The sequence below is a fragment of the Agelaius tricolor genome, unplaced genomic scaffold, assembly GCF_023055355.1.
Source record: "Agelaius tricolor isolate 1412-34295 unplaced genomic scaffold, bAgeTri1.0.p SCAF_16, whole genome shotgun sequence".
Lineage (NCBI taxonomy): Eukaryota > Metazoa > Chordata > Aves > Passeriformes > Icteridae > Agelaius > Agelaius tricolor.
Window position 1 is genome coordinate 1,316,803 of NW_027269276.1, and position 17,309 is coordinate 1,334,111.

A 17,309-nucleotide genomic window follows, 5' to 3' on the forward strand; every position below is an offset into this window, starting at 1 on the left:
CAAGGGAGCGCTGGGGCTGGGAGCAGCCGGTGCGGCCCCCGGGCACGGATCGTTCCTGAGGCGCTCGGGATGCAGGGAAGGGACAGCGGGGTTTGTTTACCTCGGCTCCGGCAGCGTCCGCGGGATCCTCGTGGCCAAAGCGCCGACCTGGGGACGGGATAAGGGAACGAGCAGCGGAACTGGCCGGGCTGTGATGGTCCGGGCACAAAGTCCCGCTGGCACCGGGGGCAGCGCTGTCCCTTATCTGCCACCCCGGTGGGGCCACAGCGAGCGGGGAGCAGCGGGCAGGGCTGGGACACCCCCAGAGATGGGGACAGGCACCTGGGGAGCGCAAATGTCGCGTCCTGCCCGGGCTGGCACCAGCCCCTGCCTGCCCAGGGGCAGCCCGGGCGCTCCCCGGGGCAGGAGCACAAAAGCTCCGCTGGATCCCAGCGCCGGAGGAGAGCGCTGGGCTGAGCCGCCACCTCCTGGCGCCTTCCTGGAATCGGGAATTGGGGTGGGAAGGAGCTTAGAGCCCATCCTGAGCCATCCCTGCCACCATCCCAGGGTGCTCCGGCCTGGCCTCGGGCACTGCCAGGGATCCAGGGGCAGCCACAGCTGCGCTGGGAATTCCATCCCAGCCCTCCCCACCCTCACAGGGAACAATTCCATCCCCAAATCCCATCTAAAACTCATCCACACGGGGAGCAGCAGAGGTCTGGGACACGCTCGGTGCCCAGTGGCGCATTCCCACCCTCTCCCATCCATTCCCACCCCCTGTTTAAAGCTGGCGCTTGGCATCGCTGCTGGAGACCCTCCTGAGGGCATCCCCCGGCCCCAGGAATCCCCTCCCACCAGGAAAAGCCCCCGGAATTCAACCCCAGCACCCGCGCGATGGCTCCGAGCGCTTCCCAAGGGGGGAATCCCTGTCGGGGTTTTCCCGGGGGTCCCCGGTGCCTGCAGCCCCCGGGAGCGGCCGCTCTGCCCCCGGGAGCCCCGGCAGGGACCGGCAGCGGCAGATGGGGCCGGGGCTGGGCCGCTCCGCCACCCGCCCGAAAGAGCGGCTCCATCCGCGGAGCTTCTGCTGCCCCCGTCCCCGGTTCCTCACACACAGGCGCTCCGGGCTCCTTCCTGCTTTAATTATTTAAAAATCCTGACTCTGGCTGTTTATTTTCAGGGGCTGTTATCGCATTCAACTGTTTTGAGAGTAAACAACAGCAACAAAAAAAAAAACCCACCAACTATAAAAAAATTGAAGCCTTTCCCTCATTCTGCCAGTGAAGTTTAAGTCACTCTAATTATTTCATATTACTTAGACTGTAATAGTTTCATAATTTCTAGTATATTAAGCACTTAATACGTTGTGTCATTTCAAGCCGCATATTAAATTCTGCAAAGCACATTTTAATGAGCACTAAGTAGTGGGGCAATATTAATACAACCTAATGGCTCATTTCTGTGCCTGTGTCGGGAGGCACCGCTGGGGCAGGTGGGCTCAGCGGGGCCTGGGTGAAATTATGGGCTGGAGAGACACCCAGGGCACCTCCTCCGTGGGGTCACCCAGTGCCACTTCTGTGAGGTGGCACCAACGACCCAGAGAGGCACAAAACGCAGAGGGAAGGGTTCTGCTACCCCTCTACAAACTCCAAAGTGTCCAAATGTTTCATTCCCTCAATGAGGGCCTCTCGGCTCAACTCAGACCCTGAATTCACCTCCCTGGGTCACACCTGGGTCCCCTCCGTGTCCTGCAGGGTGATCCCCCCTCACTCACCTGCCTGGGGGCGCCGCCAGCCCCGCTGCCCTGCCCAGGGTCACACTCGGGATGTCCTGTGCAGGGTGGCCGTGACCGAAGGGAGAATCCCAGAATGGCTGGGAAGAGACCTTAAAGCTCATCCCATTCCAGCCCCCGCCATGAACAGGGAGCCTCCCGCTACTCCAGGCTGCTCCAAGCCCCGTCCAACCCGGCCTTGGGCACTCCAGGGATGGGGCAGAGGAGCCTCGAGAACGTTCTCTGAGACCCAGACAGACAAAACCCCAAAAACCTCATCGGGGGTTCCGCCCCGAGGGTTTTTAGCCTTCATCCCCCCCGACCGTGCCCCCCTGCGCTGGCTGGGAGTGCCTCCTCCTCCTCCTCCTCCTCGGGGCTGGGTGGGCGATGCTGCCCCCGCTCAGCTGATCCCGAGCTCGGAATTAGGGGGAGAATTGAGGAGCTGCACCTCCGGCTGCGCCCACGCGGTGGCGGCGCAGGCCGCGGAACGGCCTAATGAGCCCAGCGCTAATTAACAGCGGCTCCTTGTCCGCCTGGCTCCCGGGGCCGGCCGGACCCCGCCACGGGCAGCCCCGGGCCCCTCCGCTGCCTCCCCCGGCCCCGAGCCCCGGGATGCTCCGGGCCCGCATCCCTTCCCCGGTCCCGGTCCCGATTCCGCTGTGCTCTCTGCATCCCCCGGTGCCGCCGCGCTCCCCAGCCCGGCCCCGCAGCGCTGCCAGGTTATTTCTGGACTAAAAAACGGCTATTTCGGGCCAATAGGTGTGCGCGCACCTCCGCGCCCGCTCTCCGAGCTCATTAATGCGGTACCTTCATGTGTGAAAGGAGCATATAAATGGGCATTAATGAGCTCCGGCTGCGCGGGGAGCCCGGCGGGGCCCCGGGACAGCCCCTCCCGCCGCCGGCCCGGCCGGGGACCCCCGAGCCCCGGGCCAGCCCCACGCACCAGGCGGCTTCTCCAAGCGTGTTTTTATTAAAGAACCAAAGTCACGTACAGAGGGGGCTGTCCCCAGAGCGGGCGAGCGTTGTTGTGCCTCGGGAGTCGCGGGCCGCCCGTTAAAGTGCCGTTACATCCAGAATTTACAGGGATGGGGGGAAAGGAGGGCAGGGGGAGATAGATATACATCATAAATAAATAAAAATCCGACAAATACTGTACCAAGAGAATCACAGTACATTTATATCCATTGCACATAGCCACTTTTGTTTCCAGTCTGGACGAGGGTGGAAGAAGCGGACACACGGGGAGGGAGGGGGAGGCGGAGCGGGGGCCGCCCCCCGCCCTGGCGCCAGTCCGAGCAAAGCCGGGCTCCGAGTCCTCTATGTACAGGTGGCTCCTCGTGGGAATGGCTTGTGTGGGCTCTGCCCGCATGGCTTCGGGGTGGGGGCCCGGGGGGCTCACTGGGGCAGCAGCGGCGGCTTGAAGGAGCAGTTCCCGGTGCAGTGCCGCGGGGTCAGCATCTTGCAGGAGAAGTGGTGCAGCGCGTCGTGAGCCTCTGCAAGGGACCGAGCCGTCAGCCCCGGGGCTCCCCCGGGCGGGGAGGGTCCCCCCGAGACCTCCGAGCCCCCCCCGGTACCTTTCAGCTTCTGCTGGATGGCGTAGCGCGCTTTCCGCTCCTGGTCCAGCTCGTTGCACAGCGTGTCTGCGACGGGGGAGCGGCGCTGGCTGAGGGCGCCCAGGGCAGGGGGACGGGGGGACGGGGGCGCAGAGCCGGGCTCGGCTTTCCCGGCTCGCCAGGTGAGGCGTTTCACGGCTCGGGTTTTAGTTTAGCCCGAGCGGGAGCGATTGCGGGAGGGGAGGCTCGCTCGCTGCCGTGCGAACGAAGCCTCGCAGCCCTTTGCGGGGCAGCTCGGAATCGCGAGAGGAGTTGGAAGGCAAGAAAAGGTACAGAACGAAACAAAGGCAAAACCAAAACAAAACAAAAAATCCCCCAAACAAAACCAACAACAAATAGGAAAAAAGAAAAGAAAATCTCAAAACCAAAAAACCTCCAAACAAACAAAACCCCACACAAACAAAAACCACAAAAATAAACGGTAACCCCCTCGGCCAAACAAACAAAAAAGCAGAAATAAATAAAATGAAATTAAAATTTTAAAAAGGGAAATAAAAGAAATAAAACAAAAATAAAAGTACTGACGGGCTCGGCCTTACCTCGCACGATCTGCAGCTGCTGCACCATCTCCTCCCGGTACGCCAGCTCCCGCTTCATCTGGTCCTGGAAGTTATCTGTGGGGCCGGGGGTCAGCGCCGCGCCCCCCTGCCCGGCCGGGGCGGGGCTGGGCAGGGGATGGGGCACCGGTACCTTTCAGGCTCTGGAAGTCCCTCTCCAGTTTTTTCCTCAGCTCCATTTGCTCCAGGACCAGTTTTTGTAACTCATCTGTTTAAAAATACACGGCGGGGTTGAGGGGAGCCCGCACTTTTCCATCTGGAGGCGGCTCGGCGCGGCGCTAATCGCATTACGTTACATTAATCACAGGAGTTAATCACTCCTGCACAAAACACAAATACCTCGAGCCGCGGGGAGAGGCCGAGGGGTGCCGTGACCCCAGCCCCGCACCCCGAGCCCCGCTCCTCACCTCGGGCCAGGTTCTCGATGTCCTTCTCCACCAGCTGCGTGCCCGTGACATCCATGGCGAGCCCTTCCTCGCCTGCGGGGGCCAGAGCGGCGTCAGCCCCGCCGGGGGGGCCCGCGGAGGGGCCGCGCATCGCCCCGCGGAGCGGTGCTTACCTCTGTCGGTATTTACAGGGCTGGGATGAGAGACATTCCTTTGGTCCTGATAGGATTTTCTGCTCTCTAAATCCTCCGCCGCGGAGTGATTGTCTTCTTTATCTTGCTCTTAAAGTTAATAAACCGATTTTCAACCGTAAGCAATGAAAGTATGGTCCTGATATATCCTTAATTACATAATTACGGACAAAGCCCTCGTTAAAACCTTCTTAGCGGACATCCTAATCGCTTTGCCGTTGGAAAGTAAGTAGCTTGTGGGCAGGAGCTCGGCCCCCGGCCCATCCCCGCCGCACCGGCCGCGGCATCCCCGGGCCCGGGGGGGCCCCGGCCCCGTTCCCCGCCCGGATCCCGTTTGTTTCGCTTTTCTCCCGAAAGCCCCAAACGAAAGCGGCCCCTCGGCGCCCCCCCCGGGGCTGAGCCCTCGCTGCGCAGCCCGGCCCGCGTTACCCTTGGCCTCGGGGGTGCAGAGGAAGGCGGCGGGGGCTCCCAGGGAGGCTGCGGGCTTCAGCGGCTGCAGGAGCTCCCCCCTCTCGGCCGCGAACACCTACAAAAGAGCGAGTCAGGAGCGGGCCCGGCCCCGCGGGGACCCCCGAGGGCAGATCCCCCCCTTGGCCCCGCACCTCGTAGGCGCCGCTGCTGCCGCTGCGCTCGGGGCTGCCGTCGGGGGCCGGGCCGCCCTCCTGCGCCCCCGCCTCGCCCGGCTTCTCCTCGGGCCCCTCGGCCCCGGCGGGCGGCGGCGGCTCCTCGGGCCCGGCCAGCAGCCGCGGCGGCGGCGGCTCCCGGCCCTCGGCGGGGGCCACGGCGGGCACGGCGGCGGCCTCCTCCTCCTCGTCCTCCGGGAAGCGGTTGGACTCCACGTCCACCTCGGGCTCCTCGGCCGTGTCGCCGCCGGGGGACAGCGAGCGGTAGCTGGAGCTGCCCTCGCTGAGGAAGTCCGGCGAGAGGTAGCCGGGGCCGCGGGGCCCCGCGCCGCCGAACGCCTCGCGCGTGCCGTAGAGCTTGGCGATGCTCTCGGCGTCCTTCACCACCGGGCGGAAGGCGGACAGGTAACTGCCCTTCCTGGGCAGCGGCAGCGGGGCCAGCAGCGCCTCGTCCCCGGAGCGCTCCTCCTCGCCCGCCGCCCGCGACAGGGCGCTGGGGCAGCGCTCGCCCTCGGCGCCCGCGCCCTCCTGCGGGGTGGCGCTGCTGCGGCCGCTGCCCGAGGGCTCCGAGCCCTCCAGCTCCCCGTGCCGCCCCGCCAGCCCCGCCGGCTCCGCCGCCGCCGCCGCCGCCGCTGCCGCCGCCGCCACCACCACGGCGGTGGCGGCCGCCTTGGCCGGGCTCTGCGCGGGGTAGGGCGGCACGGGCAGGCTGCCGGCGGCCGGCCAGAACACGGGGAACGAGGGGTACACGCCGGTGTCCTTGGCGGCGCCGGGCTGGTGCGGCGGCTGGGCCGGCTGGTGCGGGTGGGGGTGCGGGGGTCCCCAGAACATGCCGGGGGGCAGCGCGCCGCCCTTACCCGCCTCGCCGCCCCCCGCGCCGCCCAGCGCCTCCTCCTGCTTCTTGGGGCACAGTCCGAACGCGGCGGCGGGGAAGCCGTAGGGGTGCGGGAAGAGCGGCGGCGGCAGCTTCTGCAGCATCCCGAAGCCCTTGCTGGGCACCGGGATCACCGGGTAGCTGCGCACCGCGCCCGTCCCGCCGTGCGCGCCCGCGGCCCCGCCGTGCGCCGCCGCCGCCGCCAGCCCCAGCGCGCCGCGCTCGCCCGCCGCCTCCTGCCCGCTGCACCGGAGGCTCTTGTGCGCCGGGGCCAGCTCGGGGCCGGCGGGCGGCGCCGGGTGCAGGGCGGCCTTGGCGGCGGGGGAGCCGGCCCCGGGCCCGCCGGCGGCCGCCCCTTGCAGGGAGAAGGTCCGCTTGCGGGTGCCGCCGTTGAACATGGCCTTGACATCCTCCCAGGCGTGCGACAGCTCCTCCGTGGCCGTCTTGTCGCTGAGCTTGAGGTGGCGGCGCCAGGAGTTGAAGTTGGCGGCGTCGGGCTGGGTGTACTTGGAGTCCGGGGTGCGGTGGGAGTGGAAGATGAACTTGTTGGGCGAGAAGTACATGCTGCAGTAGCTGCACTTGATGCACTTGGCGCGGGAGCTGTTGTAGCGCGCCGGGATGAAGCTGCCCCGGGAGCCCCAGGCGCACTCGTGCACCACGTCGAAGGCGAAGTTCTCGGGCAGCTTGGGCGGCTTGTGCTCGCCCAGGAAGGACTTGCAGAGCCGCTCCGCCTCCCTCTTGGTGATCATGCCGCAGCGGCGGGAGGAGATGGGCATGGCCCCGGCCCGCCGCAGGATCTCCAGCTGCACCGGCGTGCACTGCACGCAGGTGATGCCCAGGGCCACGCGCCGGTTGTGGATCTCATTGTAGCTGTAGTTCTTGAGCAGCGTGTTGGAGATCTGCGCCAGGCACAGCCGCTCCTGCCCGTCGATGACCAGGGACACGATGGGCACGCCGTACAGGGAGGTCTCACCCACTTGGTTGGGCTTGAGGGTATTGGAGCCCTGGTACGGCTGCAGCTCTTGCTTTGAATTTGGGGAGGAGCTTGCATCTCTCCCATTTCCCATCTGACTGGCGATCGCCTCCATTCCCCCCCAAAACGCCCCTGCAAAACGAAATCGGGGAAAGGCGCAGGTTAGAGGCGCTCCCGGGGCCCCGCCGCCGCTCCCGGCCCGCCGCTCCCGGGGCCCCGCGCTCCGCGGCGCGCCCGATCCCCGCCGCTCCTCGCTCGGCGCTGCCGACCCCGACCCGGAGCCCCTCGGGCGCTGCCGCAGGACCCTCCCCGGCCGGCGGGGTCCGGCGAGGCCGGAGCGCATCCCCCGCGCCGCGGCCGCCGGTACCGAGCGCCGCCGCATCCGCCCGCCGGGCGCGGCCCCGCGGCTGAGCGGCCCCGGGAGCCCGGGGCAAGGGCACCCCGGGGGGGTCACCACCTCCGCTTCCTCCCTCGCCGAGTCCCCGGGAGGTGCCGCGTCCCTTCCCTTTGTGCCGGCTCGCCGGGCCGTGCCGTGCCGTGCCGGTTTGCGGCGGGCTCCGGGCGGGCTCCAACGAAACGCGCCGGAGGATGCGGCCGGCGCGTCCCGGGGGCCCGAGCCGCGGGCCGGAGCGGGCGGGCCCAAACTTGGCGCTCGGTGCCCGCGGGCGGAGCGGGGCGGCGGGCGCGGTGGCCCGGAGCCCCTTTGTGGTGTCCCCGGCAGGCGATTAGGCGCGGGCGGATTAGGGGCCGGGGCGGGCAGCGCCCGCCGCACGTAGCAGAAGGGCAGCAGCGAGCCAGGCAAATTGGCTTAGCGGGGAGGGCTCCCGGTGCTTAAGCCGCTTCCGTGGTAATTACACAAAATAACGGGGAGCGAGTCCCGAAAACGCGCCCAGCTTTGCGCCCCCCCCCATCCCCGTGCCCACCCCTCCATCCGCCTCCCGCTCGCACTCACCGCGCCGCGGAGCCCGGCTGGACGTGCAGGCTCTGCTCGGGACTAGGGGCCGCAGCCCGGAGCCGGGGCCGCCATCGGCCGGGGGGGCCCGTCAGCAGCGAGCCCGTTCCCGGGGCAGCCGGAGCTGCGGGGCGCGGGGCGGGCGGGCAGCGGGCGCGCCCTTCACCGACGCCTCGGGGCCGCCGCCCGCCCCGCCGCCGCCGCGTCCGCCCGGGCGAGATGCAACAAGAGCGAGTGACCAGCCGCGCCACCGAGGGAGGATCCGGATCCGTACTTGGAGACGCTGCACATTGATCCGGTGACAGCTAAAATAACGGGAAGACACACCCACTTAGCACCAGCATATTTACATTAACGGCCTCCGGGACCCCGCCGCCGTCAATCACCGATGCGCTCCAGTCAATCACGGCGCGGCTTTAAGGCACGGCGGAACGGGGAGGGAGCGGGAGGGGGGGGAGGGCGTGGGGGGCCGCCACCGAGCGGGGACCCGCCCGGGCAGCCCGAGGTAAGAGCGGGGATCGGCCCCGCGCCGCACCTGCGTGGGGCTCCGCGCCCCCGTGTCCCCCCCCGCGCCCGCCTCCCGCCGTGCCGCCAGCCCGGGGGGAGCGATGCTCGTTGAAAGTTTGCGCGGGGAGCGGGCGGTAACGAAAAGAGGAGCCCGGGGAGAGCGGCGGAGGGACCCCATCGAAATCGGGGATGCGCTGCTACCGCGCATCCCTCTCGCAGCCGGGATGCGCGCTCCGGTGCGGGGCGCGGGTGCGGGAGCGGTACCGGGGCCGAGCGGGGGACATCGGGCGGCAACGAAATCGCCGGGAGGAGGGGGCGGAGAGGGGCGAGCTCGGGTTTTTCGTTCCCCACGGGGGCTCACGCCACACCGGCAGGACCGGCCGACAGGACCGGCGGAGCGGCTTGGGGGACCCGGCGCTCCGGTGTCCGCCGGTCGTGCCGGCGTGGCGGGGGCCTCTCGCCGCATCCCTGCCCGGGTTGGGTTCCCGCATGCGGCGCTTGTCACGGCCACGTTAATTAAACTGTAATTAATCATCGCGTCCGGCCGCGATCGGCGCAATTACAGCGATCAAACAGAAGTTAATAACGGCGCGGATCGCCCCCAGCTATCACTTTTGTGTGTGCCCCCGCGCCTTCCTTCCCCGCCATCACCGGCGGCACCGGGAGGATGCGGCGGAGCCGGCGCGGAGCGGAACGCGGGTGCGGAGCCGCCCTTCTCCTCCGCGGAGAGCCGAGCTCCGGCCGCGCTCCCACGCGGGACAGCGGCCGCGGCTCCCCCCGGGACGCCCCGTCGGGGGGGACGCGGACCGGGCGCTGCCGGCCGGGCCTTGCGGCGCGGCCTTCCCGCAATGATCGCAACCCGAGCCGGTAATTATTCCTCGCCTTTTAATTATTTATCCTCGCCAGCCCCCCCTCCTCCAGCCATACGGAGGCAGGAGCGCGGTGAGACGCTCCCGCGCTGGTCGAGCCCCGCCGCCCCTCTCGGCACCGCGGTTGGGGCGATCCCGCCGCGCCCGGGAGCCGCGGGAGCCGCGCCGGGCTGCGAGGCACCGGGGGCGGGCGGCGGCGCGGACCGAGCCGGTTCCGCCGGGACCGGGAGGAGAGGGGGGCGCTCCGGGAGGACGCGGCTCTGCCCCGGTTCCCTCCGCCGTGCCCTTGCCCGGGCCCTGCCGCTGCCCGGTGCCCGCGGAGCTCAGCCCGAGCCCGCAGCGGCGGAGGCGGCCCCCGGCTCGCCCCGACGGCGGCGCGGAGCCCCGGGGAGGGGAGCGGCCCCGGGCCCGACCCCGGCCCCGCCGCCCCGGCCGCGCTCCCCGCTCCTCGCAACCGCCGTATCTTTTAACAGTTGAATTGACTGCAGTTTTTGTCAGTTAATTAGGTTTAATTTACATAATTAGTACAGTATAAAGAGTATTGGGGATAATCAGGAGGTACGTCTCGCTTACTGTGTAAACACGGATTCGGAATTAAAAATCAGATGTAATTAAGGCGTGTGCGCGCGGCTTTTAATTGTAATGAATTTCTAATTAACGCTCAACGATCGCCGCACGCGAGAGCCGGGACGTTTGCGGGCTCCGCCGCCCCCCAAACCGGGGACCCCCCCCGGGGACACCCCCGGGGCCGGGGGGCGCGGAGGGGCCGCGGCCGGCGGGGAGGGCGCAGCGCCCCGACGGGACCCCCCATCCTTCCCCGTTCCCCGGGCCGGTGCCGCTGGCAGACGAAGCCGGGGGATAATTTAGGTTAAAACTTAGGGAGCCGTGTCACGGGTGTATAAATAAATAATCACGCGTGGCGGGCGCGGAAGGCCCCGCGCTCCTGGAGGGCTGAGCCGAGATTGCCACATAAATCACGGCGGTCTAATTCAGTGGAAGTTTAATAAACGCCTCCTATTGGAAATGAATGTTCCCCATTTAACAGTTGTATCAGCACCATATAAAACCATGACCCCAATAAATTTAATTTTAGAGGCCGATCAATCCGGGCTTCTCTCCATCGATCTGCGGCGGCTCTGCACCTCCGCAGCCTCTTCCGCGGCCCTTCCCGCCGAGGCGGGGGAAGGAGCGTTTCGATTAGACTCTTTATTAGGAAAAGATTGCTCCGAGAGGCCTGAAAATTAAACGGTGACATTTTAATTACTGGACATTGACAAAGGGAGCGGGCGGCGGCTCTCTGCGGGCCGGGCACACTCCGCCTGACCCGGCTGCCGAGCCCCCGCGGGCCGGGGGGAGCCGTGCGGGGCTCCGGGGAGCCTGGGGCTTCCTGTCGGAGCGCCCCGGGATCCCTTCCCAGGGCTGGGCACACCTGACCCCCTCCCGCTGCGCCTCCTCCGTGCATCCCCAGTGTGCGCACCCCCTTTCCCATGGCCCCCTCCGTGCCTCCCGTGACACCCCACACATCCTTCATCCCCACAACACAGCCCTGTCCGCAGCGTGCCCCAGGCCCAACCCGCAGCTGCTGTCCCCTTGTCCCCCTCCCCTCACCTCTGTGGCCCCCCGAGCCCTCCCTGCGCCTCTGAACCTCCCGGTGTTCCTGGGCCGGAGCGGCTGCGGAGAGCGCGGGATCGATAGGCACCAATTCACTGATGGGGTGGAGCCGAGCACCGGGCAGGGATGGAGCGGGACGAGGCCAGGGCAGCGCTTCAGTCCGTGCCGTGCCGTGCCGTGCCCGCTCCGGGACGGAGCCGCACTCACCTGCGCGGGCTCGGCCGCGGGGAAGTTTTCCTCCTCCTGCTGCTGCTGCTGCTGCCCATAAAAGCCCCAGACATCCATTTGCCATTAAACACCTCCCGGGCTCTCCGGCTCTCACCAACCTTGAACTTGCGCCGCGGGCCCGGCGCCGGGAGCAGCCGCAGCCGGGAAGGCTCAATCCATAAATCCTGTCCTGGGCGCGCACGGTGCTTTATGGACAGCCAGAGCCTCTGCCGAAGGTAACGCAGCCCCGGGTCAGCGCCGCTCCTGCAGCTCCGGCTGCAGCTTCCCGACGGGAAAGGAGCAGGATCACAGGCTCGCTGTGGCTGCTTTGAGTTAGGAGAGACCTTAAAGCTCCTCTCGTTCCAACCCCACCTCCATGGGCAGGGACACCTTCCTCTAGAGCAGCTTGCACAACCTTTTTTTTTTTATTCGGTGCGACCAAATACCGGAATAGGAGATTTTTAAATTTCTTTTTTTCCCCGTTAGGTTTTCCCAGTCCAGGCTGGTGAGCTGGGGGAGCAGGAGGAGGCCACAAAGTTTAGAGGACAGCCCCCAAATTCTGGTGCCTGTGAAACCCCCCGGGAATGCTGACCATGAGCTACCCGAAAGCCCCGGTTACAGCTCAGGACCTCACCGTCATCCCGTGGGCTCCAGCTCCTCCCCTGGAGAGCCCCTGTGCCCCCAGGCCTGGCTGTCCCCGCGGGGACATCGCTCCCACCCAGCTGCAGCATTCGCTTCCCCGGGCAGAGGCACCACAAATACCCTGCCCGGGGGGCAGAGGGGCACCTCGGCAGGGGCTGAGGGGCACGGCTGGATCCTCTGAGGCTCTCGGGTAACCGGGGGCACCTGGGCTCTGTTTGTGCCTTGATGGGCCCGTGGCAGCTGGGCAAGGACGGCTCCCGGGGGTGTCTCCGGTGTTCTCTCTGTGTTTGTCACATCCCAACGGGAGTGAGATGAAGAGCACGGAGATGTGTCCGAGAAGCTGAGGAGCCTGGGCACCCCTGGAACGTCCTGGAGTCGGGATTGGCCGCTCCTGTTCCCTGCCCGAAGGGGCTCTGTGTGCGTGCCCTGCCCCCGGAGCAGCCCCGGCAGAGCGGAGCCGCGACCTGGGACAGTCCCAGCTCTGCCCTCTGCCCCTCCTGCCCCTGCCCGGCCCGGGCTGCAGCTCCCGGCGGTTCCCAGGGCGGCTCCTGTGGGATGTGGTGGCTCCCGGGTTGTCCTGTCCGGGGACAGCGCCGGGGCCACAGAGCCGAGCCAGGCCAGTGCCCGCTGCGGTGGCATCGCCCCCTCTGTCCCCGCTTCTCCCGCAGCTCTCGCTCTCCGCCAGTGCATTTGGCTCCCTGCAGGAGGTTTTTTTCCCCCAGCAAAGCCCCAGATTCCCAGGTTTTGCCCGCACGCTCCCGCGGTCCATCCCTGTGCCGTGGATGCCTCCAGGTGAACTTTCCCCGCAGGACCGGCAGGCAGGAAAGCACCCAGGGCACCCACAGCTCCAACCCTCCCGCTGGCTTTTCCTCTCGGGTATCCAGGGATCAAATGCAGCTCCCGAGAGCTGCTCCCGGCGATGGCTCGGGTATTAACGCCACCACACTGGGGGCCGGGGGACAGCGACAGGTAAAGGACCCCGCCTCCCCTCCCGGCTGCTCTCCGGAAAACAAAGACGGGCGCTTTGCCTTTGGAATGCTGACAGCGGGCTGGGTTTGGCCACGGGATGCGAGAAACAAAATATTTTCTAATTCTGTGCCGATTTAAAGGCGATCTTCCACGGGCTCTTCACACGGGAGCTTTGCCTGGCAGTGGCAAAGGGAAATGTGGAAAATATTGGAAGTTTTGGCACAGACGGGACATATTCCGTCTTTCCCACATGGGGATCACCATCACTGAGGTTATAGGAGGGGAGACAGAGGTGACACTGCTGTGGGGCTGCTGGGGTGAGGAGTGGGATTGGGGGGTCACTTGCAGCTGTGGATCCTCTGCTGAATTCATTACACACCCCTGATGCCATCCTCTGAGCAGGACTCAGCTGTAGGGTGTGATATTGCTGCACTTCCTGCAACCTTTCCAGCCAAGAAATGCCACAATTCAGACCCCCCCTAAAAACAAAAAATGCAGCAGGAAAGAGGAGAGAGGGAAAAAACATCCCTGAGCAGCCCCAGGTTTGGGTCAGCTCCTGCCTGTGGGGAGAGCAGCACTGCTGAGCCCCTTCCCTGCACCCAGCACCTCCAGGAAAACCTGCCTGGAGCTTCACTCCCATCGCTGGACGTTTTGGGAACAGGGTGATGTTACACACAAGGCAGAGCCCGGGGCATGTTTGGTGTCATCTCCGAGTGTCCTGAGGCAGGAGTTGCTCAGCCCCAAGGCAGCCCGGTGGTGCTGGGGGATCCCTTGGGGCAGGTTTGGGGTTCCTGCACTGCTGGGGTGCCCCAGGCCAGGCTCACCCGCATCCCACAGGGCACAGACACGGGCTGGGATGTTCTTGGTGCAGGGAGGGGAGCCTGGGCCGGGTTCAGGACGTGGGTGAGCTCAGTCCTGGCCACGTTTCCTGCCTTCCCCCTCCCCCTGAGCTGTGCCCCTCGGTGCTGATGGGTGGTGCAGAAACTGGGGTCCATATGGGGACAAACCGGCCCCAGAGCCCATTTCCAGGCAGGAGGGGGGGCTTTGGGAAGGTCTCAGCTGGGAATGCCAGCAAGGCTGAGAGGAGCTGCTCAATCCCAAACTTCCCTCCCCTGCCCTCTCATCCAACCCACTGCCCAGATTCTGCTGGGAAGAGGCAGATGAGCAGATCCCTGGCTGCACTGAATCCCAGGATTTGGGAGAGGGAAGGGATGGAGCCCCCAGTTCCCCTGGACTCATCCTCCCTGATGAACCACATGAATGATAATTCTGTCCCTGCTTTAACCAGGAGGTTTTTCCCAGCTCCATCCCACACGGATTTTCAGGGCGAGTCCTCCCCTCCCAAACTCCCTGGCAGGAAAAGCAGCAGGAAAAGCCCTGGCATTGCTGAGTTTTAAACCAAATCTGAGAGACAGAGGGAGAGAGAGCCCTTTTATCCAGGGAAAGCTGCTGGAACTGTTAGGGATAAATAAATGGCAGCGCTGCCATGCCCTGCCTGGCTCACAGGGAGGGAATTTGTCTCACTTTAGCAAAAGGACCTGGAGGAACGGGGGCTGCTGCCTCATTCATTGCCTGTTATCTGCCAGCGAGGTTGTGACATCAGAGCAATTAAGACAAACTTTAGTCTGTAAGTTCATGCCTGCAACCTCCACACTTCAAAAGAAGACAAACGATCCCTCCAAGGAAGGAAAGCAAGTCTTTTCCAGGCTGCTTCCAGAATAACATTTAGGATTTGCAGTGGTTCGGGAGGAATAATTCACTGAATTGTGGGGGGGGGTTGAAGCTGCTGGTAGAAAATAAACCACCTGAGTCTTTTTTTATTTTTTAGCAAAAGTTTATTTCTAATGCAAAGACAAGCAAACAAACCCCAACCTCCTCCCACCCAACTCGCTCACCCCAAACCTGCCTCTCACATCCATGGTTTATTTTTTTTTTTCCTTTTAATAAGCATTTTTACACAAGGAATGACTCAACCTGTGTTGGTCTGTTGTGGAAACGTCCCCAGGAATTGCAGGACATTGCAGCCATTCCTTTTTCCTGGAACACCAAACCTGGAGCCTGTGCTTGGCCTGGCTGAACCCACAGCTGTGCCAGGGCCTCCCCCCCCTCCCAGGGAAGGATTATTCCCAATGTCCCACCCAGTCCTGCCCTCTGGCACTGGGAGCCATTCCCTGTGTCCTGTCCCTCCATCCCCTGTCCCCATCCCTCTCCAGCTCTCCTGGAGCCCCCTCAGGCCCTGCAAGGGCTCTGAGGGTTCCTGGATCCTTCCCTTCTCCAGGGAAACATTCCCAGCTCGGCTCCAGACCAGAGCCCTGTCCTCTTTCCCCTCCCCTTTTCCACCTCAGCAAACCCTCTCTGGTTCAGCAGAGCCTGGCCATGGGTGCTCCTCATGCCCCAGCAGCTGGCACTGGGAGCAGAGAGGGCATTCCCAGTCATTCACTGGTGTGATGCTGACCCTCCTGGCACCCCTCGCCTCCTCACAGGGTGGGCAAGCCCAGATATTTCTCTTTTTTTGTCTGTTTGCTTTTGTTTTACACTTAAACCCAGTATTTAGTGGCTGCCTGCACTCAGAGACAGCCACCAACTCGTCAGGAAATCCTCTGGACACTTGGATAGGAGCAACAGTTAAAAAATACTCTGGAGTCAGGAAACAGAACATTCAGTAACCCAAAAATAGAGATATAAAATACTTGCTTTAAGGCTGTGTACAGTATAACTGAAGGTAAACCTGGAAATTGCTCAGCAACAAAAGAAACAATCAAGAAAATTCCTTAACGCGGCGGTGAGGGAAAGGCAGCCAACAAACACCCTGATTTTGTTGATGCTTCTAGGAAACAGTTGGAGTAAAACAGGATCTGGATAAGCTGGGAGTCCAAAGGTGGAGATCCTGGTGTGGGAAGAGCCCCTGGGGTGCTGCAGGGCTCACTGGGCTCCCTGGGCTCGCCGCTCCTCCAGCATCCTGCACACCCACATGGACACCACCTCAGCATTGCCGTCGTTGTACTGCACCACGAAGGGGTGGCCCTGCAAGGGGACAGCCAGGGTCAGCCAGGACAGACACACAGCCCTTCTGCAGCACAAAGCCCCTGCAGCATCCCCTGCTTACAGCCACAGCAGGGCCGTAAAGCACCGGCTCGGAGCAGTGGATTTCCCTGCAGATCCGTGGTACCCACACTGCCTGCTCTGAGCAGGGGGAGGCAGCCCAGACTCCTTGGAAATGCTCTTTTTGGTTTTGTTATTCCATTTGCTCGTTGTGTTTTGAGCCAGCCCCTTTCCAGGAGAGCTGAGCAGTCGCTGAATGGTGTTTGGGTAAACCAAAAAAACCCTGTTAATCTGCCCCTCTGCTTGTAAATGTGTGTGACATCCTAAAATTCGTCTTTTTAACAACCAACCGTGCATCCTTCACATACACTGACCCTCCAGAGCTTAAAGGGGATCCAGGAGAGCTGGAGAGGGACTGGACAAGGCAGGGAGTGACAGGATGAGGTGTTCTGCCCCAGCACTGGGGTGGTTTTGGGTAGAAAAGTGCAGGAATAAGATAAATGCTTTTATCTCCAACACAGCCTAGAAGCAGCCGTTTCACCTCTTCAGCAGAACAGCCAAGGACACCAGAGAGAAGCAGCAGAGAGCAGGCAGGAGGCACAGACAGGGCAAAGCAGATGCTCTGGGGCAACCAAACCCAAATATTCCAGCCAGTCCCTTCCCCTTCAGGATGGAGAGACCCCGCAGCCAGAGCCCCCTCACCCCCAGGATTTTCCTCCATTTAGGCTGCTCCAAATGAAATACCGGCTCTGAAACCTCAGATGCCAGGTTTTTAAATATTCAGCCTTAGAAACACCTGGAACTCGGCACAGCCAGCAGGAGAGAGGTAGAAAATCCAGCACCCAAGTGGTTTTTCTTACTGGCCTGGTACTGGTGTGCTGTGCCCTGGCTCAGTGGGATGCACTGGGAATCCTACAGGGAGTGGGAAGTGGCTGCTGCAGAGCCTGGAGCTGGAAAGATCAGGCAGGACAGGGCCAGGGCTGGCCCCCAGTGAGTGTCAGGCAGCCTAATTTTGTGTGTCAAGCCTGAAAATGAGATAAACAATGACAAACCAGGCTTTTTAAATGAACTTGTCTCTTCTGGTTCTCTTGATAAAGGGTACATTTCTCGAGGTGCAGTGTCCCACCAGACAGGTTTAACTCTTTCACAGGGCAGCTCCTGGCAGAGGGGGAGGTGAGGGATTTAAATACCTGACAGGAAATTAAAAGGGCAGTGCCCCCCTGAACACAGAGCCCTGGTAATTCCAACTCAGTGCTCACCAACCATCAATCATTTAGCCCAGTCAATTAAATCCCCATTATTCAAGGGTAAAAGTTCCATCATTTTATCTACCCCTAAAATTCAGCAATTTGCTTCCATAGCCTTCTCCTCTGGCCTATAAAAAAATCTTTGTTTCTGACAATAACCCACCCTGAGCTTATTGCCACAGAGCTTGCATGGCATCCTGGGCAGGGCTGCAGGTGCATGGGCCTTTTCCAGCTCCAAGTGCCCACCTGGAGAGTGCAGCTCTGCTCCAGGTGGATGAAATTCCCTCTGGGATACAAAA

The 17,309-nt window shown here is 63.6% G+C and overlaps 2 protein-coding genes across 2 annotated transcripts in view; both read right to left on the bottom strand.

Annotated features, from left to right (window-relative positions):
* Positions 1 to 2,696: 2,696 nt before the first annotated feature.
* On the bottom strand, positions 2,697 to 8,180 carry SKOR1 (SKI family transcriptional corepressor 1). Its single transcript, XM_071441127.1, has 9 exons — positions 7,917 to 8,180; positions 5,097 to 7,096; positions 4,924 to 5,020; positions 4,477 to 4,584; positions 4,325 to 4,396; positions 4,051 to 4,125; positions 3,900 to 3,974; positions 3,322 to 3,387; positions 2,697 to 3,240 (listed from the first exon to the last, which is right to left on the bottom strand). The coding sequence occupies exons 2-9, from the start codon at positions 7,077 to 7,079 to the stop codon at positions 3,143 to 3,145; spliced, it is 2,574 nt and encodes an 857-aa protein (XP_071297228.1). The 5' UTR covers positions 7,080 to 7,096; positions 7,917 to 8,180; the 3' UTR covers positions 2,697 to 3,142.
* Positions 8,181 to 15,395: 7,215 nt separating this feature from the next.
* MAP2K5 (mitogen-activated protein kinase kinase 5) overlaps positions 15,396 to 17,309 on the bottom strand; it is a 119,077-nt gene continuing 117,163 nt past the window's right edge. The window contains exon 22 of the mRNA XM_071441140.1: positions 15,396 to 15,745. Coding sequence (XP_071297241.1) covers positions 15,644 to 15,745 — 102 coding nt within the window. The 3' untranslated portion in view covers positions 15,396 to 15,643. The remainder of the gene's footprint in view (positions 15,746 to 17,309) is intronic.